Source organism: Anolis sagrei, chromosome 6, assembly GCF_037176765.1.
Source record: "Anolis sagrei isolate rAnoSag1 chromosome 6, rAnoSag1.mat, whole genome shotgun sequence".
In the NCBI taxonomy this organism is placed as follows: domain Eukaryota; kingdom Metazoa; phylum Chordata; class Lepidosauria; order Squamata; family Dactyloidae; genus Anolis; species Anolis sagrei.
The window spans coordinates 16,450,331-16,476,201 of NC_090026.1; the positions used below are offsets into that span (position 1 = coordinate 16,450,331).

The 25,871-nt window shown below is 44.0% G+C and overlaps 1 protein-coding gene across 1 annotated transcript; it reads left to right on the plus strand.

Annotated features, from left to right (window-relative positions):
* Window positions 1–220: 220 nt before the first annotated feature.
* Window positions 221–25,741, plus strand: LOC132777782 (ras-related protein Rab-35-like). Its single transcript, XM_060780236.2, has 7 exons — window positions 221–591; window positions 1,449–1,929; window positions 15,166–15,216; window positions 17,572–17,695; window positions 17,966–18,090; window positions 22,697–22,821; window positions 24,367–25,741. Exons 2-7 carry the CDS (start codon window positions 1,875–1,877, stop codon window positions 24,493–24,495), a joined length of 609 nt encoding a protein of 202 aa, XP_060636219.1. The 5' UTR covers window positions 221–591; window positions 1,449–1,874; the 3' UTR covers window positions 24,496–25,741.
* The last annotated feature ends 130 nt before the right edge of the window (window positions 25,742–25,871 follow it).

Below are 25,871 nucleotides of genomic sequence, written 5' to 3' on the forward strand. Positions count from 1 at the left end.
CCATATAGCCCGAAAAAACCTACAACAACCCTATGTACTTATAACTTCCCCTTTAACTTGGGAGTCCGATGACTCACAATCCCAACCTGAGGAATCTTTTTTTCCTTAAAGCCCCGCCCCTTCTTCATTCTCCCCACCCGCAAGCCCCGCCCACCAACCATTGATCATGGCCTCGGAGCCCCGCCCACGACGGGCCAAGCCCCGCCCACTGCTCTCCTTTCTGCCCCCGCCCTTCCTTCCTCCCTCCCTTGCTCTCTTGCTTCCTTCCAGCTGGGGAGGATTGTCTTTCGGCGTGATCGCGGAAGGAGAAGGCGGTGGCCGAGAAGGGACATCCAGGCTTCCAGGAAGCCAAGCCTGTGTGGCCATCAGATCCCAACGTCCAGCAGAAGGAAGGAAAGAAGGACCAGGGAGGAGCAGCCCAGCCAAAGCCTATTTACCTTCCCACCGCCATGCATTGGGGACCTCCTCCTTGAATCTCTCTTTTTTCCCTTCCACTTCCTTCTTTCCTTTCCTTGCTGTTCCTTCCTCCCTTTTGGCTGAGCAGGAAACTCCCTCCTTTGCTGACCCTTTGGTTGCCTTATTCCTCTCTAGGTATTATTATTATTATTATTGTTTTCTTTTTCTCTTTTGGGCACAATTTGGAAATTTATTTGGTGGAGTTTTGCTTGAATCCAGGAGATATATATATATCTTTACATTTCTAAATACCTTTTGGAAGAAGTCACCACCTTACTCTACCTTATTTTGTCCTGAATTTGTGCTTATTTTGTTTCTATTTTGTAATTTTTGTCCATTAGTTTTTTTCTCTTTTTTGGCACAATTTAAAAATATTCTTTGGTGGAGTTTTGCTTGAATCCTGGAGATATATCTTTGCATTTCTCAATACCTTTTGGAAGAGATCAACACCTTTCTCTTCCCTATTTTCTTCTAAATTTCTGCTTATTTTGTTTCTATTTTGGAATTTTTGTCCATTAGTTTTTTCTTTTTCTTTTTTTGGCACATTTTGTAAATATTGTTTTTGGTGGAGTTTTGCTTGAATCCTATATATTATTTGCATTTTAAAAATATCTTTTGGAAGAGGTCAACACCTTACTCTTCCCCATTTTCCTCCAAATTTGTGCTTATTTTGGAATTTTGTCCATTAGTTTTTTTCTCTTTTTTTCGGCACAATTTGTAAATTTTTTTTTTGGTGGAGTTTTGCTTGAATCCTATATATTATTTGCATTTTAAAAATATCTTTTGGAAGAGGTCAACACCTTACTCTTCCCTATTTTCCTCCAAATCTGTGCTTATTTTGTTTGTATTTTGGGATTATTATTATTTTTTGTCCATCTGAATCCTTCAAAACTTTGGATCAACCAAATCCCTTCGGGAGGAATTCGAGTATCACCATCGCCTGCCTCTTATGTTTTCATTTCCTGTGGGTTTATTTCCTCCCTTTCCTCCAGGGAATGAAAAAGACAAGATTTGAATAAACTCTACTACGCCTGAAGAAGTTACTTTTGCAGGAAGACATTGTTTCTGTCTGAATTAGAGAGAACAAACTCAGTTGTTGACATAGGACGAAACTTGTTGTCTGGACCTCTTTGACCTTAAAGGAAGCTCACTGGAAAGAAGGAGCGAACATCTTGACCCTAAAGACTGGAAAATAATAATAATAAATCACATTCCTGGAGACTTGAGATAGATATCCTTCTGGAAACCTTTTGGGGAAACCAACATCCTGGATCTTGATGCGGACCAGACTTGGCATGCTTGATTTTGTGCCCCATTTAAGTGCCATGAGGCTTTGAGGCCGAGTTCTCCCACTGGGAAGCGTGGAAAAGCCCTGAGACTGAAAAAAAAAAAAGGAGGAGGAATTGCCCAGCATATGAATGGCTGCCAAGGATTATGACCACTTGTTCAAACTACTCATCATTGGGGACTCGGGTAAGTTTGCGTGGATTTCCTCTTTCACTTGCAGGATGCATCTACACCAGACATAGACAAATTTGGGCCTTCCAGGTGTTTTGGACTTGAACTCCCACAATTCCTAACAGCCTCAGGCCCTTTCCTTCCGCTTAAGCGGCTGAGGGGGAAAAGGAAGGGGCCTAAGGCTGTTAGGAATTGTGGGAGTTCAAGTCCAAAACACCTGGAAGGCCCAAGTTTGCATATCCCTGATCTAACCTGCCCACATTTCTTCCATCTTTAATGCAGTGTTTCTCAACCTTCCTAATGCCACAACCCCTTGATACAGTTCCTCATGTTGTGGTGATCCCCAACCATAACTTTATTTTCGTTGCTACTTCATAACTGTAATTTTCCTACTGTTATGTATCAACATGTAAATATCTGATATGCAGGATGTATTTTCATTCACTTGACCAAATTTGGCACAAATACCCAATACACCCAAATTTGAATACTGTTGGGGGGGGGGGGAATTTTGTCATTTGGGAGTTGTAGTTGCTGGGATTTATAGTTCACCTACAACCAAAGAGAGTTCTGATCCCCACCAACGATGGAATTCAACCAAACTTGGTACACAACTCCCATGACCAGCAGAAAATACTGGAAAGGTTTGATGAGCATTGACCTTGAGCTTTGGAATTGTAGTTCACTTACATCCAGAGAGCACTGTGCACTCAAAAAAAGTGATGTATCTGGACCAAACTTGGCACGAATTCTCAATATGCCCAATGTCAACACTGGTGGAGTTTGGAGGAAATAGTCCTTGACATTTGGGAGTTGTAGTTGCTGGGATTTATAGTTCACCTACAATCAAATTGTGTCAAACTTCCCAAACAGAACCTCCATGACCAACAGAAAATACTGTGTTTTCTGATGGTCTTTGGCGACCCCTCTGACACCCTCGGGGGAAACAAACCTTGACATTTGGGAGTTGTTGTTGCAGGGATTTATAGTTCACCTACAATCAAAGAGCATTCTGAACCCCACCAACGATAGAATTGGGCCAAACTTCCCACACAGAACTCCCATGACCAACAGAAAATACTGTATTTTCTGATAGTCTTTAGTGACGTCCTCTTGCGACCCCCCCCCCCCCCCCCCCCGGGGTCCCGACCTCTAGATTGAGAAACTCTGCTTTAATGGATTTTGTTGTAGACTATTTTGAGAGGAACAGGTTGGACTGGCAGATCTGTTATGGTTCAACTTTCCCCTTGTTTCTTCTTGGTTCTGTTTCCCCAACCGATGTCCATTGTTTCGGCATAAAGAGTTGTTTTATGAAAGCTTGCCAGATATATTCTGCTTGGATTGTGACTTGTAATGTGAATCCTGCACTTATGGATTTTCTTTTAAGGATCCCCGGCATCCTTTGCGGCAACCTGTAGTGTCAGAGCTGCAGCCCGGAGGAACCACGGTAGCTTTTTAGGGCAGGGAAGTGTGGTTTCTAAGTTCTCTTAAGCTGCTTTGTGCTCTGAGAAGGAGGAATTGAGACTAAAGCCATTGGAAAACAACAGTGCTGCTCAAAACAGGCCTTTGTCAAGCCCCTCCTGGAGATGCCATTCAGTACCTGGCAGTACAGGTATATTCATACCTGGCCTTTTGTGTTTTAAGGGTGCATCTACATTGTAGAATTAATGCAGTTCGATACCATTTTAACTGCCATGACTCAGTGTTGTCGGATCTTGGGACTTGTAGTTTGGTAAGGCACCAACACACTAATAGAGAAGGCTAAGGACTTCCAAGGATTCAATATAATTGAGCTATGGAAAGTATCAAACTGCATTAATTCTACTGTGTAGATGCACCCAAAGGCCTTGGCCAGAAGCTAGCTTTCTTGGCCTAAGCACCTGATAAAAAGTTGCTGAGCCATCGTTATTATGAACCTCTGACCCTATAAATGTCATTGGACTCCATTTCCCAGCAGCCAGCAAGGTCAATAATCAAATAAGATGTGATTTCAGATGATGAATCATAAGTTTCCCATCTTTCGCTTAAAGCAATCTCTTTTCACTTTCACTTTGGAAATTGTACTTTTATTTTCAGCCTTATATCTCAGAAGGTGTAAGACTGCAGTTCCCATTCTTAGCTGAACTATAGATGAGGGATGCTGGGAATTGTAGTCCGAAAGGTCATATGAATCGTATCCTTGCAGGGTGCAGCTACACTGTAGAATGAGTGCAGTTTGATACCACTTTAACTGTCATGGTTCAGTGCTATAGAAACATGGAAGTTGTAGTTTTACAAGGCATTTAGCTTTCTCTGCCAAAGAGTTCTGGGCCTCACCAAACTACAAATCCTAGTATTCATTAGCATTGAGTCACAACAGTTAAAGTGGTGCCAAACTGTATTAATTCTGTGTTGTCGAAGGCCTTCATGGCTAGAATCGCTGGGTTGCTGTGAGTTTTCTGGGCTTTATGGCCATGTTCCAGAAGCATTCTGTCCTGATGTTTCACCCACATCTATGGCAGGCATCCTCAGAGTTTGTGAGGTATACTGGAAACGAAGTAAGAGAGGTTTATATATCTGCAGAAAGTGGGAGAAAGAAACCTCACAACCTCTGAGGATGCTTGTTATAGATGGAGGCGAAATGTCAGGAGAGAATGCATCTAGAACACGGCCATACAGCCCGAAAAACTTACATCAACCCAACTCTTGTCTGCTTGCCCCTGCCCCAAACTGAATGTTGAAATTGGCTTCCTTGATTAGCATTGAATGGCCTTGTAGTTTCAAATCCTGGTTGATGGCTGCCTGGGTGATCCTTTGTTGGGAGGTGTTAGCTGGCCATGATAGACGATTCTCTCACCTTGGACATTCCACAGATATATATAAACCTCACTGTCCTAGTTTCCAACAGACCTCATGACCTCTAAGGATGCCTGCCATAGATGTGGGTGAAATGTCAGGAGAGAATGCCTCTGGAACATGGCCATACAGCCTGAAAAATTCACAGCAACCCAGTGTACTAATTCTACATTGTAGTTGCACCCTCAATTGAATTGAGTGGGCTCTTTCTCCAAACAGAGAGAAGGAAGGAATTGGCTTGTACTTTCTTTATTGTTCCTGCCCCAAATTGTTTAAACAGTGGGTTGTTGTAGGTTTTTTGGGCTATATGGCCGTGTTCTAAAAGCATTCTCTCCTGACGTTTTTCCTGCATCTATGGCAGGCACCCTCAGAGGTTTAAACAGTGCTGAGTATCCACAGCCAAAAGGTGGGGATAATAAGAGTTGTAATCTTTGGAGGAAGATTGCATTAATCAGGAGAAGCCCCATCTTTCCAGATCCTCTGTACTTTTCGTAACCAGGATATCCTGTCCTTCGTCAGTGTCTGAAAACATTTGGGAAAAAAAGAGAACCATTTTAAAAGGGATCCAGGCCAAGTGTTTGTTGTGAAACCTGGGGCATGAATGGATATGAAATTCTGACACAGAACAGGAAAGGGCTACTAATCATCATCGGCATGCATTTGTTTTTAATTCCACTTCTTGGACGTAAACTGTTTTCCAAGAAGCTTGCTGTAATTCAAATCAAAGAAGGGTGGAATGCTGGTTGTGTGTGTTTGTACACAAGTCATAAAATGATCAAGGGTCTGGAGAACAAGCCCTATGAGGAGCGGCTTAAGGAGCTGGGCATGTTTAGCCTGAAGAAGAGAAGGCTGAGAGGAGAGATGATAGCCATGTATAAATATGTGAGAGGAAGCCACAGAGAGGAGGGAGCAAGCTTGTTTTTTGCTTACCTGGAGACTAGGACGCGGAACAATGGCTTCAAACTACAAGAGAGGAGATTCCATCTGAACATGAGGAAGAACTTCCTGACTGTGAGAGCCGTTCAGCAGTGGAACTCTCTGCCCCGGAGTGTGGGGGAGGCTCCTTCTTTGGAAGCTTTTAAACAGAGGCTGGATGGCCATCTGTCAGGGGTGATTTGAATGCAATATTCCTGCTTCTTGGCAGAATGGGGTTGGACTGGATGGCCCATGAGGTCTCTTCCAACTCTTTGATTCTGTGATTCTATGAAATGAACCCTGTACTTAGGAAGCTACAGCAGGAAAGCTAAGGGTACATCTACACTGTAGAATTAATGCAGTTTGACACTACTTTTAACTGCCACGGCTCAAGTCTATGGAATCCTGGGACTGATGAAGCACCAGAAAGCAAAACTGCAGTTTGCATGATTCCATATAATTTAGCCAAGGCAGTTAAAGTGGTGTCAAACTGCATTAATTCCATAGTGGAGATTCACCCTAGGAGCGGAGTTTGCGGGAATTGAGGCCTGGTGCATCTTTTGTTGTTGGCTGTTCCGGCCAGAGCATTGGCGCCTTTCCTGCTGCCACAGGGGGCCATAGGGCAAAGGAGAGCTGGAGCCGGGATGGAGAGGCGAGGAAAGGGGGAAAGCGGGCTTCCTGCAGCTGTTCATTCCAATGGCTGGGCCAAGATCTTCTTCCTCTTAGTGCCCTTCTCAGTGTGAGTGTGTGCTTTTGTGAAACCTTCCAGTACTCTTCCACTTCTGATCTCATTTCCCCTCTTCTGTTCAACAGTAGTAACCCTTGGAATGCTTCCTGGTGGGAACTCTGCACTTTAAGGATGGATCTGCACCATGCATGGGCAAACTTGGGCCCTCCAGATGTTTTGGACTTCAACTCCCACCATTCATAACAGCCTCAGGCCCTTTCCTTTCCCCCCTCAGAGGGCTAAGTTTGCCCATGCATGGTCTACAATGACCATATCATGGAGTTTCAAATGTTTGTTTATTTATTTTCTGTATTTGTCTGCCACCTTTATCAGCCTGTCGGCGACTCAAGGCAGTTTACAACAAATCAGTACATATAATATCATAATCTATATAAATAAAAATGTAGTGTTCGTTTGTGGGATTAACATAACTCAATAACCACTGGACAAATTGCACTAAATTTGGACACAACACACCTGTCGGGTCAATGAGTGACCATCACTCATAAAAACAATTAAAAACGCAGCAGAAGAGACTTAAAAAGCCAAAATACCTACAAAAATACATTACAACGCATATGCAAAACCACATATATACACATATACACAAATATATACACAGACTGGGCCACAGCAACACATGGCAGGGGACAGCTAGTAAAATATAAAAACAATATAAAACCACAACAGAAGCAATAAAAATCAACATCATTAGCATATCTTTGTTAAAAAACATTGTCCGATTCCATCGTCTAGTCCAGGGGTCCTCAAACTTTTTAAACAGAGGGCCAGGTCACAGTCCCTTAAACGGTTGGAGGGCCAGATTATAATTTGAAAAAAAAAATTAACGAATTCTTATGCACACTGCACATATTTTATTAGTAGTGCAAAAAACACCCACTTAAAAACAATACAATAATTAAAACGAAGAACCATTTTAACAAATACAAACTTATTAGTGTTTCAATGGGAAATGTGGGCCTGCTTTTGGCTGTTGAGCTAGGATTGTTGTTGTTGTGTGCTTTCAAGTCGTTTCACCCTGAGCGAGTGCTTTGATTGTGTCTTCCTGCAGAAGGAGGTTGGACTAGATGCCCTTTGAGGGTCTCTTCCAGTTCTGGCATATATTGCCTGGGAGTCTAGTGGAGTCTCCTTCTCTGGAGGTTTTTGAACTGAGGAAGCTTAGGATGAAAGGTAGTGATTTCCCCAAGGTGACCCATGGCTGCAGGAGGATTTGAACTTGGGACTCTCCTGTTGTAGTCCAATATTCTACCTATTATGTAATACTTCCTACTTAAAAATAATATGGGAATTGAAGTCTCCTTTGGAAACATATAGGAAGGAGGGGTTCATACAGCTGCAGGCTGCCTTTCTCTGTCCCGTATTCTCATGCTTCTCTGCTTTGTAATCCGCAAGAAAATTAGCTAGTAAATGGGATAAAAGGATGAGCAGAGATGGAGAGCAGCTGCCTTGATCTTTTCCAGCTTCCTCTGGGAAGCTTTCTGATTCCTATACAGTGAGTCCTGCCACAAACTGTTGCGCTGTTGAAGCTACACAATCCAGCCAGTTACCTTTTCCAAGGTACGCCTTGAGTTGGAATAGTTCCTTTTTTGGACTACTGCTCTGAAAGCCCAGCCTTGCTGGGGAATTCTGAAAGCTGAAGTCCAAAAGAAACTTTTCCGTTTAGTTCTTCCTCACATAACACAACATTTGATGGTCTTTCAACATATTCAGGGTGCACCCCCAGCGTGACTCTATGAGGAAGTTGGCCGCACAATCACACTAATGTCAAGAGAAGTGTTTCCTTTAGGAATCGTTGCATCCTCTGGCGCAACTCTATTGTCAACTTTGCGGTGAAGTTCCTAAAAAGAACATGTTAACTCATAATAAATAATCAAAACAGTAAAGTGAAATGTGCATATCTGTACAGCTACTGAATAATTTCAAGAATCATTATATAATTATTTTAACCCTAACTCACCACCGTTCCTTTTAGAACAATAACCTATATATGTATTCACTTGTTTCAAAACAAGTGAAGCCCTACTTGGGTGTAGAGCAGTGGTTCTCAACCTGTAGGTCCCCAGATGTTTTGGCCTTCAACTCCCATAAATCCTAACAGCTGGTAAACTGGCAGGGATTCCTGGGAGTTGTAGGTCAAAACACCTGGGGACCCACAGGTTGAGAACGACTGGTTTAGAGGCTATTGTAACTTTCTGAATTCTTCTGTCCTTTCCCCTGTTGACTTGTTTTTAATACTAGCTTGGGTACCCAGTGTTGCCCAGGTTATTTGAAAATGTCATTTTAAAAAATTGTACAAAATGCATAAGTGAGTTGTTGTAGGTTTTTCGGGTTATATGGCCATGTTCTAGAACAGGGGTCCTCAAACTAAGGCCCGAGGGCCAGATACGGCCCTCCAAGGTCATTTACCCAGCTCAGGGTCAACCTAAGTCTGAAACGACTTGAAAGCACACAACAATCCTATCTCATCAGCCAAAAGCGGGTCCACACTTCCCATTGAAATACTAATGAATTTAAATTAGTTTTAAATTGTTTTTCATTTTGATTATTGTATTGTTTTAAGTGTTTTTTGCACTACAATTAAAATATGTGCAGTGTGCATAGGAATTCATTCATTTTTTTTTTCAAATTATAATCTGACCCTCCAACAGTTTGAAGGACTGTGACCTGGCCCTCTGTTTAAAAAGTTTGAGGACCCCTGTTCTATAAGCATTTTCTCCTGACGTTTCACCTGCATCTATGGCAGGCATCCCCAGAGGTTGTGAGGTCTGTTAGAAACTAGGAAAATTGGGTTTATATATTTGTGGAAAGTTCAGGGTGGGAGAAAGAACTCTTGTCTGTTGGGGCTAGGTATGAATGTTTCAATTGGCCACCTTGATTAGCATTTGATGGCCTGACAGTTTTTAGGTGTGGCTAGTTAGTACCTGGTTGAAAGGTGATTAGCCGTTCCTGATTGTTTCTTGTCTGGAGTTCCCCTGTGTTTGAGTGTTGTTATTTATTTACAGTTATACTTTTAGAGTTTTTAAATACTTGTTCATTTTCATGGTTTCTTCCTTTCTGTTGAAATTATCCACATGCTTGTGGATTTCAGTGGCTTCTCTGTGTAGCCTGACATGATGGTTGTTAGAGTGGTCCAGCATTTCTGTGTTCTCAAATAATATGCTGTGTCCAGGTTGGTTCATCAAGTGCTCTGCTATGGCTGACTTCTCTGGGACCACCAAACGCAGCATTGCCCAAACACGAATCAAGGAACGTGAAAGGCACTGCAGACTACTTCAACCAGAGAAGTCAGCCATAGCAGAGCACCTGATGAACCAACCTGGACCCTGGAACCAAACCACAGCAGATAACAACGGTCCACTGTACATGATGAACCAACGTGGACACAGCATATTATTTGAGAACACAGAAATGCTGGACCCCTCTAACAACCACCATGTCAGACTACACAGAGAAGCCATTGAAATCCACAAGCATGCGGACAATTTCAACAGAAAGAAAACCATGAAAATGAAGAAAATCTGGCTACCATTATTTTTTTTAAAAAAAACCCTCTAAAATCAGGACAGTAAATAAAGAGCAAGAGTCAAAGAGCAGGGGAATTCAAGACAAGAATAAATCATGGCCAGCTAACACCTCCTAACAAAGGATTCCCCCAAGCAGCAAGCAGCCAGGCCTTGAAATTGCAAGCCATTAAATGCTAATCACGGCGTCAAATTGCAACGTTCACATGTGCCTCTAACAGACAAGAGTTCTTTCTCCCACTCTGGACGTTCCACAAATATATAAACCTCACTTACTTAGTTTCCAACAGACCCCTCAACCTCTGAGGATGCCTGTCAGAAGTGGGTGAAATGTCAGGAGAGAATGCTTCTGGAATATGGTCATACAACCTGGAAAACTCACAGCAACCCACAGTGTTTATTATTTATTTATTTATTTATTTATTTATTACTTGCACTTATTTACCGCCACTCTCAGCCCAGGGGGCGACTCGTGGCGGTGAACAACAACATAGAAAAGACAATTTACAGTAATCAGAACAATACATAACATACTACTGCTACTTGACATATACTTATACTAAAAATCCGCTTCGTCGTATCCTGGGTCATAGTCAGTCTCATAGTCGTGATCCATTCCGGTTATCAATGCCAAGATATAGCACTCAGTTGAAGGCCAACTCGAAGAGCCATGTTTTCAGGCTCTTACGAAAGGCCATAAGGGAGGGCGCCTGTCTAACTTCAGTAGGGAGGGCGTTCCACAGCCGGGGGGCCACCACCGAGAAGGCCCGCTCTCTCGTCCCCGCCAGGCGTGCCTGTGAGGCAGGCGGGACCGAGAGAAGGGCCTCCCCGGATGATCTCAAGGTCCTCGTGGGCTCGTAGGCCAAGATGCGGTCTGCAAGGTATTTTGGGCCGGAACCGTTTAGGGCTTTGTAGGATAATACCAGCACCTTAAATTGGGCCCGGTAGCAAATCGGCAGCCAGTGGAGCTGGGACAGCAGGGGCGTTGTGTGCTCCCTACGCCCTGCTCCTGTTAACAACATGGCTGCCGCGCGCTGGACTAGCTGGAGCTTCCGGGCCGTTTTCAAGGGCAGCCCCACGTAGAGAGCGTTGCAGTAGTCGAGGCGGGATGTGACCAAAGCGTGTACCACCGTGGCCAAGTCAGACTTCCCAAGATATGGGCGCAGCTGGCGCACGAGCCTGAGCTGTGCAAATGCTCCCCTGGTCACCGCTGAAACCTGGGGATCCAGGCTCAGCGACGAGTCCAGGGTCACACCCAAGCTGCGAACCTGAGCCTTCAAGGGGAGTGCGACCCCGTCCAGCACAGGCTGTAACCCTATACCCTGTTCGGCCTTGCGACTGACCAGGAGTACCTCTGTCTTGTCTGGATTTAATTTCAGTTTGTTCGCCCTCATCCAGACCATTACAGCGGCCAGGCACCGGTTCAGGACTTCGACGGCCTCCTTAGTAGCAGGTGGGAAGGAGTGACAGAGTTGGACATCATCTGCGTACAGATGACACCGCACCCCGAAACTCCGGATGATCTCACCCAGCGGCTTCATGTAGATGTTAAACAGCATGGGGGACAGGATGGAACCCTGAGGAACCCCACAGGTCAAAGGCTGTGGTGTTGAACAGGAGTCCCCCAATAACACCTTCTGGGTACGGCCCTCCAGAAATGACCGGAGCCACTGCAAAGCAGTGCCCCCGAGACCCATCTCTGCAAGGCGCCCCAGAAGAATACCGTGGTCGACGGTATCGAAGGCCGCTGAGAGGTCCAGGAGCACCAACAGGGACACACTCCCCCTGTCTAGCTCCCGGCGCAGATCATCGACTAAGGCGACCAAGACCGTCTCGGTACCATGTCCCGGTCTGAAACCAGACTGTGCCGGATCCAGATAATCCGTGTCTCTCAAGAATACCTGGAGTTGTGAGGCCACCACGCTTTCCATGACTTTGCCCAAGTAGGGAAGATTGGATACAGGCCGAAAGTTTTCGAATTTGGTGGGGTCCAGTGATGGCTTCTTCAACAGCGGCTTTATAATAGCCTGTTTTAGGCTCGCTGGAATCTTGCCTTCCCGAAGGGAGGCATTCACCACCACCGTTACCCACTCGGCCAATCCCCCTCTGGCCTCCTTCAGAAGCCAGGATGGGCAGGGGTCTAGGATGGACGTGGTGGGCCTCATTCCTCCAAGTGTCTTGTCCACATCCTCGGGCTTCACAAACTGAAAAGAATCCAACAAAATAGGACAAGCAGGTGCTTGTGTCACATCCACAGAGACTGCACTTAATGTGGCGTCCAGCTCAGAGCGGATCAAAGCGACTTTGTCTGCAAAGAACCGAGCAAATGCTTCACAGCGCGTGGCCGAATTGTCAGGGCTCCCACCTGAGGTAGGGGGAGTTAAAAGACCTCTGACAATCCGAAACAGCTCCGCCGGACGGTTCTTTGCAGACGCAATAGTAGCCGCAAAGAAAGTTTTCTTTGCGGCTTTTATTGCCGCGGCATATGCCCTTAGAAAGGACACAAACCGTGTTCGATTTGGCTCGCTTGGGTCCGAGCGCCACACGCTCTCTAGTACCCTCTTCCTTCGCTTCATCGCTGCCAGCTCCTCAGTGAACCAAGGGGCTGGTTTAGCTCGGTTACTCGAGAGGGGACGTTCCGGAGCGATCCTGTCAATTGCCCTGGTCATCTCCCCATTCCAGAGAGCGACCAAGGCCTCGACATGGTCACCTACCGAGGTGGCGGGGAAATCCCCAAGAGCCGTCAGGAATCCATTCGGATCCATAAGCCTCCTGGGGCGGACCATCTTAATGGGTCCTCCACCTCTGCCGAGGTTAGGGGGCGCAGTGAGCCTAAATCTGATCAAGAAGTGGTCGGTCCATGGCAACGGAGAGATAGACAACTCCTCCACACCGCCACCCTGCTCCCATCCCTGGCAGAAGACCAAGTCCAATGTGTGTCCAGCACAGTGGGTGGGGCCAGTTATTCGTTGGGACAGCCCCATGGTTGCCATGGCGGACATGAAGTCCTGAGCCGCTCCTGTGAGGGTTGCCTCGGCATGGATGTTGAAGTCCCCCAGCACAAGGAGCTGTTGGGACTCCACCGCCAGGCTCGAGACCACCCCCGCTAGCTCAGGTAGGGAGACTGTAGTGCAGCGAGGTGGACGGTACACTAGCAGAATCCCTATTCTGTCCCGGTCACCCACCCTCAGGTGGACGCATTCAAAATTTGTGGTCTGCGGGATGGGGCTCCTGGTCAGATGGATGGAATCTCTATAGACCACTGCGACCCCGCCTCCCCGTCCTCCGGCTCTTGGTTGGTGTTGCACGGAGAAACCTGGAGGGCAAAGCTGGGAGAGATTTACGCCCCCAGCTTCATCCAACCAGGTCTCCGTGATGCACGCCAGATCTGCCCGCTCCTCCAGGATTAGATCCTGGATCCAGGTCGTTTTTCCGTTGACAGATCTGGCGTTCAACAACACCACCTTCAAGCCGGAGGGTCCGCTCACCTGGTTACACCAATTTACCTTAGGAGACCGATTGGGGGTTGTTAATATGGATAAGCGTTCCGAATTAGGCCGAATTTGAGGTCTCCTTTTTCCGCATCTCCTCCTTCCCACCATGACCTCTATGGGGGCCCCTCGGCTAGTGGAAGACCTCCCCCCCTCCATGCCGCCATCCATAGTCAAGAGATTGCTTTCTACTCTGCTCGTTGTTAGATTTTTTGGTTCTTGCCAACATCCTCTCTCCCCCTCCCCCTCCCTCCCTATCCCATTTTCGTTCGCAGGCTCCAACCCACCTCCCTTCTTGCCCCCTCCGCTACACAGAAGTAACAGGGACAGTACGTAAATGGGGGTGGGGAACCACATGGATAGCAGCAATACAGATGGTGGTGGTGTTCCAGCCACACCAATGGGCTAGATCTTAAAGTGCAAGTTCATTATAAAAACATGAACATGCCATTTTTTGTTTTTTTTTTGGGGGGGGGGGAAGGTGCCGGTTTTTTGAGTTCTGGTTCACTGGGAGTCTACTATAAATGGACAGCCAAGTATAATTGTGTCTGAGATCATTACTTTGCATAAATCCCAAGCCTTTAGTTCACCTTTCCCTCCATTAATGGGATATGATTATTGTAAAAAAATAGTGAAAGATGTAGGAGCCTTCTCAGCTTCCCCCCTGAAGGGCCAAGATCTGTTTTGCAATTTTTGATGAGCTGAGCATTGGAAACCTTGGTGCGTGCATGTGCTTTTAAAACAGGATATGAATTCACCGACTTCCCAGCGCACAGCCAAGAAAGGTACATGGGGCGCATTCTTTCATATTGGCTTTGGAGACTCAGCCTTGGCTGGCCTCCCATTGCAGCTGCAGTGAGGAAAGCTGGGGAATGGGGCAAACTTTCAGCTATCTCTGCAGCAAAATAACCCAGAGTGAAGAAAGACCTGATCCCTTCCCAGGGTTATGTCAACACGTGACGGATAAGAATTGTGCATGCTGTATGGCCCCATTACTTCATGCCTAGTACAATCATGCCTGCATTTGTTTTCTGCTCATTTTCCTTCTTATTGCATACCCCAGTCCTATTTATAAGCAAGATCATGGGTATGTAAATTATTCAACATAAAGGGACTACTGTCTTCTTCTGTTTTTCTCATCTCCTCCCCAACAAACTTCAAGATAGCCTTGAGTGAAGTCACGTGGGGTAATCTGCAATCCTTGCCGTTTTCGCCATAATCCCTTGCCACTCTTTCTCTTCTCCTGAATGGGACACAATGGTTTTGGCTGGGAGTGGCTGCCTTGAGTAAATATGCAGCAATGTTTGCTTTGGGTGGGGAGCCAGGAGCTCCTTTTTTTTCCCTGAGATGATTATATTCTCATCTGAGACTATTAAAAATAAATGAGTGTCATGCAGCATGATAAGAGGAGCCCCTGATAGCACAGTAGGTTAAACCCCTCTGCCGACAGGACTGAAGACGAACAGGTCACAGGTTCAAATCTGGGGAGAGCGCAGATGAGCTCCCTCTGTCAGCTCCAGCTCCTCATGCAGGGACATGAGAGAAGCCTCCCACAAGGATGGTAGCACATCAAAACATCCGGGCGTCCCCCTGGGCAACGTCCTTGCAGACGGCCAATTCTCTCACACCAGAAGCGACTTGCAATTTCTTAAGTCACTCATGACATGACAAAAAAGCATGATAAGGACTGTACTTTATTCAAATTTATATGACTCTGTTCTTGTCTTTTTTTCCCCCCCAGGGGTTGGGAAAAGTAGCCTATTACTCCGCTTTGCAGACAATACCTTTTCCGGTAAGTAACTAATCTGCTTTGTAACTCTCTGAATAATCTGAATTTTTTTGGCTTCTACTCATTCCAGGTATGCTGCAATATTCCTGCAGCAATGTCAGCTCAAAGCATTCACTGGCAACACAAGCGTTTGCTTAAAACTGGGTTTTTGGAAGCAATTCTAGGAAAATAATAAAGATCAGTGGAAGAAAGATGACTTAATTTGGTTAGTGTTCTTCTGTGCATTATGGCTACAGAATTGCCTGTTCCACTCAAATTAAATTGTATTTGCTAGACCCTTGCCAGCTATAGATTGAGCAGCTTTTCAAAAGTGTTACAACATGAACTATTCCTATAAAGAACCTTTCCTCCCTTCCCCAGTTTGCAGACAACTGCTGTGGTTGACTCACCTCTTCGGGTTTTGTTTGGTTTGGTTTCGGAAGCAAACTGAAACCATATCTTCAATTAGCCAAATGGCTATGTAGAAATGGATTCTTTGTAAACAATGTATGCTGTGTTACTGAGAGTATATTTCACAGATTCTCAAATCAATGCTTGGTTACAAATCTCAAATTACCTCCCGGCTAGTGGATTCTAGGCTTCTCCTCTTACAGCAGTGGTTCCCAACCTGTGGGCTACGGCTCTAGATGATTAAATATGGTTTTCTGTGGGCAAGCAGATGGTGACTATTGGATGGCATATATTCTGTATCAGAAAATAAAGCTGATGTGATCTATCCAATGCAATTTTCTGAATCAGCACCCCAAATAACCAAACCGAATCTAAAGTTGACCAAAAAGTGGTTTGTAACTTTTTTGGTACTAATGTTGGAGAGTGGTCCCTGGTCAAAGTGGTCCCTGATCAGAGTGGTCCCTGGTCAGAGTGGTCCCTGGTCAAGTAGTCCCTGCTCAAAGTGATCCCTGGTCAAAGTTGTCCCTGGTCAGCGTGGTCTCTGATCAAAGCGGTCCCTGGTCCAAGTGGTCTCTGATCAGAGTGATCCCTGGTCAAGTGGTCCCTGGTCCGAGTGGTCCCTGGTCAGAGCGGTCCCTGGTCAAAGTGGTCCCTTGTCAAAGTGATCTCTGCTCAAAGTGGTCCCTGGTCAAGTAGTCCCAGGTCAAACTGGTCCCTGGTCAGAGTGGTCTCTGACCAGAGTGATCCCTGGTCAGAGTGGTCCCTGGTCAAAGTGATCTCTGCGCAAAGTGGTCCTCGGTCAAGTGGTCCCTGGTCAAAGTGGTCCCTCAAAGCAATCTCTGGTCAAAATGGTCCCTGGTGAAAAAAGGTTGGGAACCACAGAAATACAAAGTCAGTTTTCCAGGCTTGTATGAGAGATTGCTACCATTTAGCACAGACAGAATGAGAGACTTGGCCAAAGCCATTAGTGAATTATTCTAGGCTCAGTCTAGATCAGGTATGGGCAAACTTCAGCCCTCCAGGTGTTTTGGACTCCAACTCTCACAATTCCTAATAGCCAGTAGACTGTTAGGAATTGTGGGAGGTGAAGTCCAAAACACCTGGAGGGCCAAAGTTTACCCATCCCTGGTCTATAAAGTCATAGAATTCTATATTCTGTTTCTAATCCAGCTTCTTCCATGATAAAAGGTTGCAGTGAGATCAATTGCTGTTTGATCCCAAAAGTTATAGATGATCTGTTTCTGTAACTTAATATCACCCAGAAGTTTGTAGTTTTTATTGTATCTAACCTCTCCAGTTTATTTTTAATTGCTTAATTTGTTTTAGTATCACTGCTGGCATTTTAATGTTGTTGTTATTATTATTATTATTTATTTACTTACTTCTTTTATCCTGCCTTTCTCTCCATAAGGACTCAAGGCAGCTAACAATGACATCACAATATAATAGAATAGAAAACAGGGCAAATACACATGCATATGAATATAACGGGGCTGTGGTGGTCCAGTGGGTTAAACCGCTAAGCGTTAAAACTTGCTGATCGGAAGGTCGGCAGTTCGAATCCACAGATGGGGTGAGCTCCTGTTGTTAACCCCAGCTTCTGCCAACCTAGCAGTTCGAAAACATGCAGATGTGAATAGATCAATAGGTACCACTTCTGCGGGACGGTAACGGCGCTCCATGCAGTCATGCCAGCCACATGACCTTGGAGGTGTCTACGGGCAACACTAGCTCTTCGGTTTAGAAATGGAGATGAGCACTACCCACCCGAGTCGGACACGACTAAACTTAATTGAAGGGAAAACCTTTATCTTTACTTTTGAATATAACATTTTAAAAATCAAATCAATATTTGTGTCATGAGTGTTAAAATTAAAATAGAATTGAAATCATTTTTTTTTTTAAGTTACAGCACTCCTTGCAAAGGTTTCTCTGTTCTAACTCTTTCTTGTTCTGCATCTCCCCCAGGCAGCTACATCACAACAATTGGGGTAGATTTCAAAATTCGCACATTAGTTATAAATGGAGAGCGTGTGAAACTGCAGATCTGGGACACTGCAGGACAGGAGCGCTTTCGCACCATCACCTCCACGTAAGTCTGGGGCAGAACTGGGAGTAACTGGGTGTTCTTGTAGTAGAAAATGAGGCTCACATGGGACTCTTCAACTTCTGTGAAAGGGAGCTATCCAGATTTTAGTTGGCTAGACTACATCTTGAGGGTACCGCCATAGAAATGGTTAGGAGTCAGTGAATATATCTTTGAAAATGTAGATAGCTTGGCATTCAGAGCGGAAACAATGATTTGTTGGTCTCCCAATGAAAGGTGAGAGGTTTGTTATGGTGTCTTGTTCTTTGGATGCAGCTATTACCGTAACACTCACGGAGTCATCATTGTGTATGATGTGACGAACGCTGAGTCCTTTGTGAATGTCAAGCGTTGGCTGCATGAGATCGGTCAAAACTGTGACAGCGTCTGCAAGATTTTGGGTGAGTAACTCAGAGTGGTACATCTGTTTTCACTTCTTCTGTCCTATAATATGTTATGTTATACTACATTGCTTTTAAGGTATTGTATATCGATTGGTATGATTTTCCATCCTTTATGTTCACTGAGTTAATTATTGTTTGATTGTTATAAGTTATATTGAGTTTATTTCATTCTATGTTTTGTTTGAATTGTCTATTTGGTTTTGCCATTTTGTTATTCTTGTAAACTGCCCTGAGTCCCGTTGTTGTTGTTGTTGTTGTTGTTGTTGTTGCTATGTTTAATGACTGTTATTTTGGAACTCTTGAGTCAGTTGTTCCAATATGATATATTGGAACTTAGAAGTGGAAAGCCTCCCATGATTCACCATGGTCATTATACCAGGTTGGGTGAAAGCACTGTATCCCCGGTATCTCTGCTTTATAGAAGACTAGTTTGGGGACCCAGCGATGTCCCCAAGTTTGGTTCAGATCCATCATTGGCTGGGTTCAGTCCTCTCTGGATGAGGGTGAACTACAACTCCCAGATTCCCAGGGCAATCACATCCAAACCCTGCCAGTATTCGCAGTTGGCCATGTTGGGTCTGTGTGCCAAGTTTGGTCCAGATACATCATCAGTTGGGTTTAGTGCTCTCTGGATAAGGGTGAACTACAACTCCCAGATTCCCAGGGCAAACCCTGCCACAATTTGTAGTTGGCCATGTTGGGTTTGATTCAGGCCTGTCATTCGTGAGGGTTGCAGTGGTCTGTTGAAGTTGGAGCTGTATTGGGTGAAGATACTGCAAATCCCAACATCCGTGATCTGTTCTTCCCCAATCCGCACCAGGATGTGAAGTGAGTCATGGGGCGTTCATGAGCCAAATATGGTCCTTGTCCATCATTTGTGGGGGTTTCAGTGGTCTGTGCAGGTACTACAAATCCCATCTAATATAAATGATGACCCTATATTTCATTAGAAGCAACTTGAATGAACCGGTACTGAAAACAAGGAATGAGGGCATCATGCAATACAACCCAAAGAAGGATATTTCATAAAATTGGGGTCACCACAGGAAAGGATATATTTTGTATCTGAAAACAGACTAGATTGCATCGACAAGTGTGTGAGATTGAGTGTCTGTGCTTAATCTTAAAGCCTAGGCAGGTTTGTGTGGGTGCAGATGATCCTGGGACAACCTGGATTAGATCATTTGAGATTTAAAATCTTCATTTAGAGCAGTGACAGGGAACATGCAGGCTGCATGCAGCACCAGAGCCAGACTTTTCTGCCCCCGATGACCCCCTGTCTTTATTGTTTAAAGCAGTGTTTCTCAACCTTCCTAATGCCGCGATCCCTTAATACAGTTCCTCGTGTTGTGCTGACCACCAACCATAACATTATTTTCGTCGCTACTTCATAACTGTAATTTTGCTACTGTTATGAATCGTAATGTAAATATCTGATAGGCAGGATCTATTTTCATTCACTTGTGAATTGTAGTTGCTGGGATTTATAGTTCACCTACAATCAAAGAGCATTCTGAACTCCACCAACGATGAATTGAACCAAACTTGGCACATAGAACTCCCGTGACCAAGAGAAAATACTGGAAGGGTTGGTAGGCATTGACTTTGAGTTTTGGAGTTGTAGTTCATATACATGTTCATGTAGTTCATCCACAGCCACATACGGACCCACAAGGAAATCCATAATGGAAGACCATCTTACTCGTCCAACGAGGGATCGCCTAAATGAAAAAAAAAAATGAGTTCATCTATATCCAGAGAGCACTGTGGACTCAAAATGATGGATGTGGATCAAACTTGGCTCCAATACTCGATATGCCCAAATTTGAACACTGGTGGAGTTTGGGAAAAATAGACCTTGACATTTGGGAGTTGTCATTGCTGGGATTTATAGTTCACCTACAATCAAAGAGCGTTCTGAACCCCATCAACGATAGAATCGGGCCAAGCTTCCCACACAGAACCCCCATGTCTTGGTGACTCACTGGCACGAGCCTCCCTCCAGCCTCACATGCTCTCCCTCTCCTGCACATGTGCACCATGCTGCCATGCGCTTAGCATGCCTGCTCTCCCCTCTCTGCTTGGAGTCTCAGAAACAGCCCTCCCCTTGGCTGAGAGGCCGGCCAATCACAGCAGAGGAGAGCTTTTTGGTGGGAAGATTTGAAGTCTGTTTCCTAAAAGGAAGAGAAGGACAGGTGGAGAGATCTTCAGCCGTCTGTGTCAAAAGGATTCCTAAAATCATCAGAAATATATGTTTTCTGATGGTTTTTGGTGACCCATGAAACCCCCTCATGACCCCCACCGGGGTTCCAACCCCCAGGTTGGGAAACGCTGGTTTAAGGCAAAATTGCCACTGAATTTCAAGCAGTTCCTTCTACCAGCACAAGCCATAACAACATAACATCAGATGCAAACATGTCAGCTGAGTTTTCCTGTCCTTGCAGCCTTCCAAGTTAATATAAAAGGGGAGAAAAGGCCGATAATCTTCTGGAGGAAGATTGTGATGGTGTGCCCCATGTAGTTGTGCATACGGAGATAAAAATGGGCCACTTTAATCATCTGAACTTGCCATTTGTTTTGTAGAGGCATCCCAGAATTACCTAATTATGGTACTTGAGAGTCTGCCATGACTCTTGTTGATGCATTCAGTCTTTCAGGTCATGGAGAGGACTTCTATTGCAGCTATATGCAATTGAGTTTTGCTCTGCAGCTATTTGGAGCCATGCATTTAGCGAAGTGGCACCTATTGGGCGGAATATGCTTCTCTCTCAAATCTGACATGCTCCAATAATTTTTTATTTTTAAGCATGCATTTTGCTAGCTTTCCCAGTATAGTCCAACTTACCATGTCATTGCTGGACATGGCAACATCAAGAATTTTAAGAAAAAATGACATTCCGCTTTGCCAAGATTGGTAATGCTAGCTGATAATAAAAATGATGAAAGAACCAAGATATTTTGGGGTTTAATTACACCAAATTACAGGAAATTGTGTGTATAAGGCCAGGCTTTAGCACAGTTGGTAAATCACCAGCAGTGATAAGATCTTCCAATGCAAAGTTGCCAGTTTAAAGCCCTAGGTTGGTGTGAGCTCCCAACTGTCAGCCGAGCTTACTGTTTACTTAAGCACTTTAAAAAAGCTTGAGCTGTAAGTAGAGAAATTGGGTACCGCTAAAACAAGCGGGGGTGGTATTTTATGACACTATAAATAAAAAGATGAGAAAATGCCCGGCGACCAAAGGGAAGGAGGAAGTCCTGATGGTCTTTGTCATAGAGGATGAAGCAATAGCACCCCCCTGTGGCTGGATTCAAGCACAACCTCCAAGGTGCCAAAAAGCTGGATGTCAACACAACATACCTTCTTTCTGTTCTGTCTGTCTTTGTCCTGTCTATCCAAAATGGCATTGAATGTTTGCCATGTATGTGTACTGTGATCTGCCCTGGTTCCCTTGGGGAGATAGGGTGAAATATAAATAAAGTGTTGTTATTATGTTATTATTATTATTATTTCAAAGTTAGAGAAGACAGATTAGCAAGATTTCTGTTTCACTGATTCTTAGCCTTGAGTCAGACCGCTATCCACAATTCAAAGCATTCCGTATTGGAAATGGCAACCTTCTACAAGCCTCCTATACTAGTTATTTGTTGTTTATATAATTGTGATTGTTTACTATATTGAATGTATATATTGATATGCAGTCTTCCCTTAACTCTATGTTGTTTGAGGTTGTGGGAGGGACTGCAGACCATGTGACTAGATCTGGGACTATTCAGACTGAGACTCCATTTTTAGAAGCCAGTTTGCATCAGAAGTAGTACAGTTTAGAAGTCAGTACAGTTTATGAAGTCAGTCGTATTAGTGTGCACTTGGTAGAGCCAGTATGATGTAGTGAGTAGTCAGTCTTTATTGAGTCTATGTCCAGTTATGTATTACACTGGAGAAAATGTTAATCTGTATGCTACAAAGAAGAGACTAAAACAGAATGCTTTAGAGAACTTACTGTTGAAACTTTCAACCAATAAGAAATGTACCCATACGCTCAATACATGAAGTTTGTAAGTAAATAAATGAAAACTACTTATTTTTGGTCTCTTGAGAGCATGATTTAAAAACCAATACATTTTCTGGGAGAATAGATGTTTTTGGGCAACTGAAATACCACTTTTGAGAATCTGCTATATATTTTGTGCATCGGCATATCTTTGTTCCTAGCAGTTCAGAGACATAGCCAGGTATGTCAGTCTAACAACTGAGAAGCCTAATTTGCTTTGGATGAATACTAGTGGATATTTACCACTAAAAAGGAAGACCATACTTTACAAAGGTTATGATTATTCCAAATAGTATGGATGCCAATTAATCTCTAAAAGGATCACACTTCCAAAAGGCTATGGAGATTCCTGGTTTTCCAAAAGGTTATGGTCTCTAAAAGTCATGTCTTTCCAAAATTCCGGCTGTTTGGATTTCAGCTTCCATGTTGACCAAACACATCTGATTGGCTGTTACAGCCATTACATCTGTAGTATGTTTTTCTGTAATACTGGAAATTGTTGGACCCTTTTCATTCCTTCTCTTCCAATCTACTTTTGTCTCCATCTCTAGTGGGTAACAAATGCGAGGACCCATCCCGGAAACAGGTGGAGACAGCCGATGCTCGGCGGTTCAGTGATCAGATGGGAGTGCGGCTCTTTGAGACCAGCGCCAAGGAAAATCTCAACGTTGAAGAGGTACTGCATGGGATGATTACGAGGAATTATATGGGAAGCAATGATTTGGAAAAGTCTTTGGTTGTGGGGAGCATTAAAAAAAATCATCTTGTTTTGGACTACCTTCTTCCAGAATTTCCCAGGAATTCTAGGAGTTTCAGTCCAAAAATTGAGTTTTTCAATTCTGCATATAAGAAATCATAGAATCATAGAGTTGGAAGAGACCACAAAGGTCATCCAGTCCAACCCCATTCTGCCATGCAGGAAAAACACAATCAAAGTACTCCCGACAGATGGCCATCCAGACAGTGCTTGTAAACCTCCAGAGAAGGAGATGCCAAAGCAGCGTGTTCCACTGGTGAACAGCTCTTACCATCTGGAAGTTCGTCCTAATGTTTAGGTGGAATCTCTTTTCCTGCAATTTGAATCCATTGCTCCATGTCCCAAGTCTCCAGGGAAGCAGAAAACAAGCTTCCCCCCTCCTCAATGTGGCATCCTTTCAAATATCTACACAGGCTCTCATGTTCCCCTTTCAACCTCCTTTTCTCCAAGCTGAATATACCTGAATATATTTGAGTATAAACCAACTTGAATATAAACCGAGGCACCTAATTTTTCCAGGAAAAATTGTTAAAACTCGAGTATAAGCTAAGGGTGGGAAATCCAGCTGCTACTGGTAAATTTCAAAATAAAAATAGATACCAATAAAATTACATTAATTGAGGCATCATTAGGTTAAATGATTTTAATATTTACATATAGCTGTAATTTAAGATAAGATTGTCCAACTCTGATTAAACAATTATTCTAACCTTCTTCATTGTAAATGTGCTTACACATCCTTCCAATAATAATAGAGTAAAATAATAAATGTAATAATAGAATAAAATAATAAATGTAGTAATAATAATAAGAGTAAATAATAAATGTAATATAAGAATAAATAGAGAACAATAATAAATGTAATGATAACAATAATAGAGAAAAATAATAAATGTACTAACAATAACAAATAGTGAAACATAATAAATGTAATAGTTAATAGAGAAAAATAATAAATGTAATAACAATAATAAATAGAGTAAAGTAATAAATGTAATAAAAACAATAACAGAGTAAAATAATTAATTCAAGTATAAGCCAAGGGGGGCTTTTTCAGCCTTTAAAAGGGGGCTTTAAAACTCGTCTTATACTCGAGTATATACGGTACCAAGCTCCTTAAGCCACTTCTTATAGGGTTTGGTTTCCAAACCTTTAATCATTTTGGTTTCCCTTCTCTGGTCAAGTTTTAGCTTGTCCATTTCCTCCTTGAACTGTGGTACCCAGAACTAGACACAATATTCCAAGTGAGGCCTGACTAAAGTGGAATAGAATTGGATTGTGATTTCCCTTGATCTTGACATTGTACTCCTATCGATCCAGCCTACAATTTGCATTGGCTTTTTAAAACTGCCGCATCACACTGTTGACTCTCGTTCAGCTTGTGGTCTACTAAGACTCCTAGATCCCTTTCACATGGACTTGTTCAATCATTCCTTTTCCTCGTGTCTCCCTCTCTTCCTGTAGATGTTCAACGCCATCACGGCCATGGTGCTCCGAACCAAACAGGAAAACCTGGCACGTCTCCAACAGCAGAACGAAGTCGTCAAAATCAACAAACCCAAAAAGAAACCTTCGGTGAAGAAATGCTGCTGAAGGGGCAATCTCTCTCTCTCCCTGTCTATATTCTTCCTCCTCCTCACCTCCTTCCCCTCGGCCCCCAATTTTCCAAAAGAGCAGACTGTGGGAGACTGAATGGATTTAAAAAGTAGTTGCTGTCTGTTTTGTGTGTGCATGGTGAGGAGTGGGGTGGGCACAGGAATCTATGTGAATGATGTCCCGAAACATAGGAATTGCACTCCTCTTGCCCCAGATACTGGGAAAAATTGAGTTGTTGGTGCAGAAAACTCTACAGAAACATTGAGATCTTTTTTTGGAGGTAGTGAGTCCTGTTCATGGAAGGAGTGTTGAATGGAGCACATCGAGGACCAGTAAAAATAAACTACTGAAATGAATGGGAACAAGATGACTAGAAGGATGTGGGATACAGATGAGTTAGAGGTGTAGTTCTCTTCCCCTTAAATCCTCCGCCATTTTGCCTGTATAGACTCTTCTCGTTTTGTTTTACTTCTCACATCCCTGCCCCGTGTTGCCATGTTACTGCAACACACACACCCATTGTTTGGGTTCCTTTAAGGAGATGTACAAGGTGGCTATTGACCAGGTGGCAATAATTCCCTGCTTTAGACCTATGCCTGTCACAGCAAAGTATAAGCTGAAACTGGGTAAATCCAACAGAAGATGCCTCAACTTAGCAATACTAGGAATTTTTGCCATTTTCTTCACCTTGCTTGTGCTCAACAATGGGGTTCAGGAGATAAGACTTTGTGCCTGGGTTAGGAACTGGGATGATGTTCCTCTCCCATCATCCTCCATAGGATTGTCCCATCCTCTTCCTGATCAGCCCCGTAGGTCGTGCAGAGAATAGCTATGTGCATCCATGTCCTCAGAGAAAGATGCTTGAAGAAAGCATCTCTTGGCAAGCCCTCCATGCGACTTGTGTTTGGGCTGCTCTCCGTGTCTGCCCATCCTCCCTTCCTGAAACTTAGGAACTAATCAGAAGCAGGGAGGTGTCTGCTCCAAATGAGGACCATGAAACGATCCCTGGGCTCCACCCTATGATTCATTCCCCAAAGGGTGGGCGCAACAGGGGTCAAAACTCTCCTTCTGTTATCTTTCAATATGGGGACCTTCTGACTGTGCAATATGTCGGCTTCATGAATTATTTTATATACACATAAATGAATTATGTACATAATTAAAAGTCTTGTTTTAACCCACTGCTAATGGCATTAAACATTAAGGAAGACACCACTATTCAATAAAGAAATTTAGATACGAACCAGTTTCTTTTGGTCTTTTCTTTCTCCAAGGTGCTGCCCGGTTACACTCTTGATGGCTTCTGGGATGACACTACTTAAGGGTGCCTCTGCACCAGGCATGGGCAAACCTTCTAACTTGGGGGCCGTATG

Coding starts and splice junctions, on each gene's coding strand:
- LOC132777782 (XM_060780236.2), top strand. CDS start 1,875: ATGGCTGCCAAGGATTATGACCACTTGTTCAAACTACTCATCATTGGG. Junction 17,696..17,965: donor TTTCGCACCATCACCTCCAC/GTAAGTCTGGGG, acceptor CTTTGGATGCAG/CTATTACCGTAACACTCACG. Junction 22,822..24,366: donor AAAATCTCAACGTTGAAGAG/GTACTGCATGGG, acceptor CTCTTCCTGTAG/ATGTTCAACGCCATCACGGC.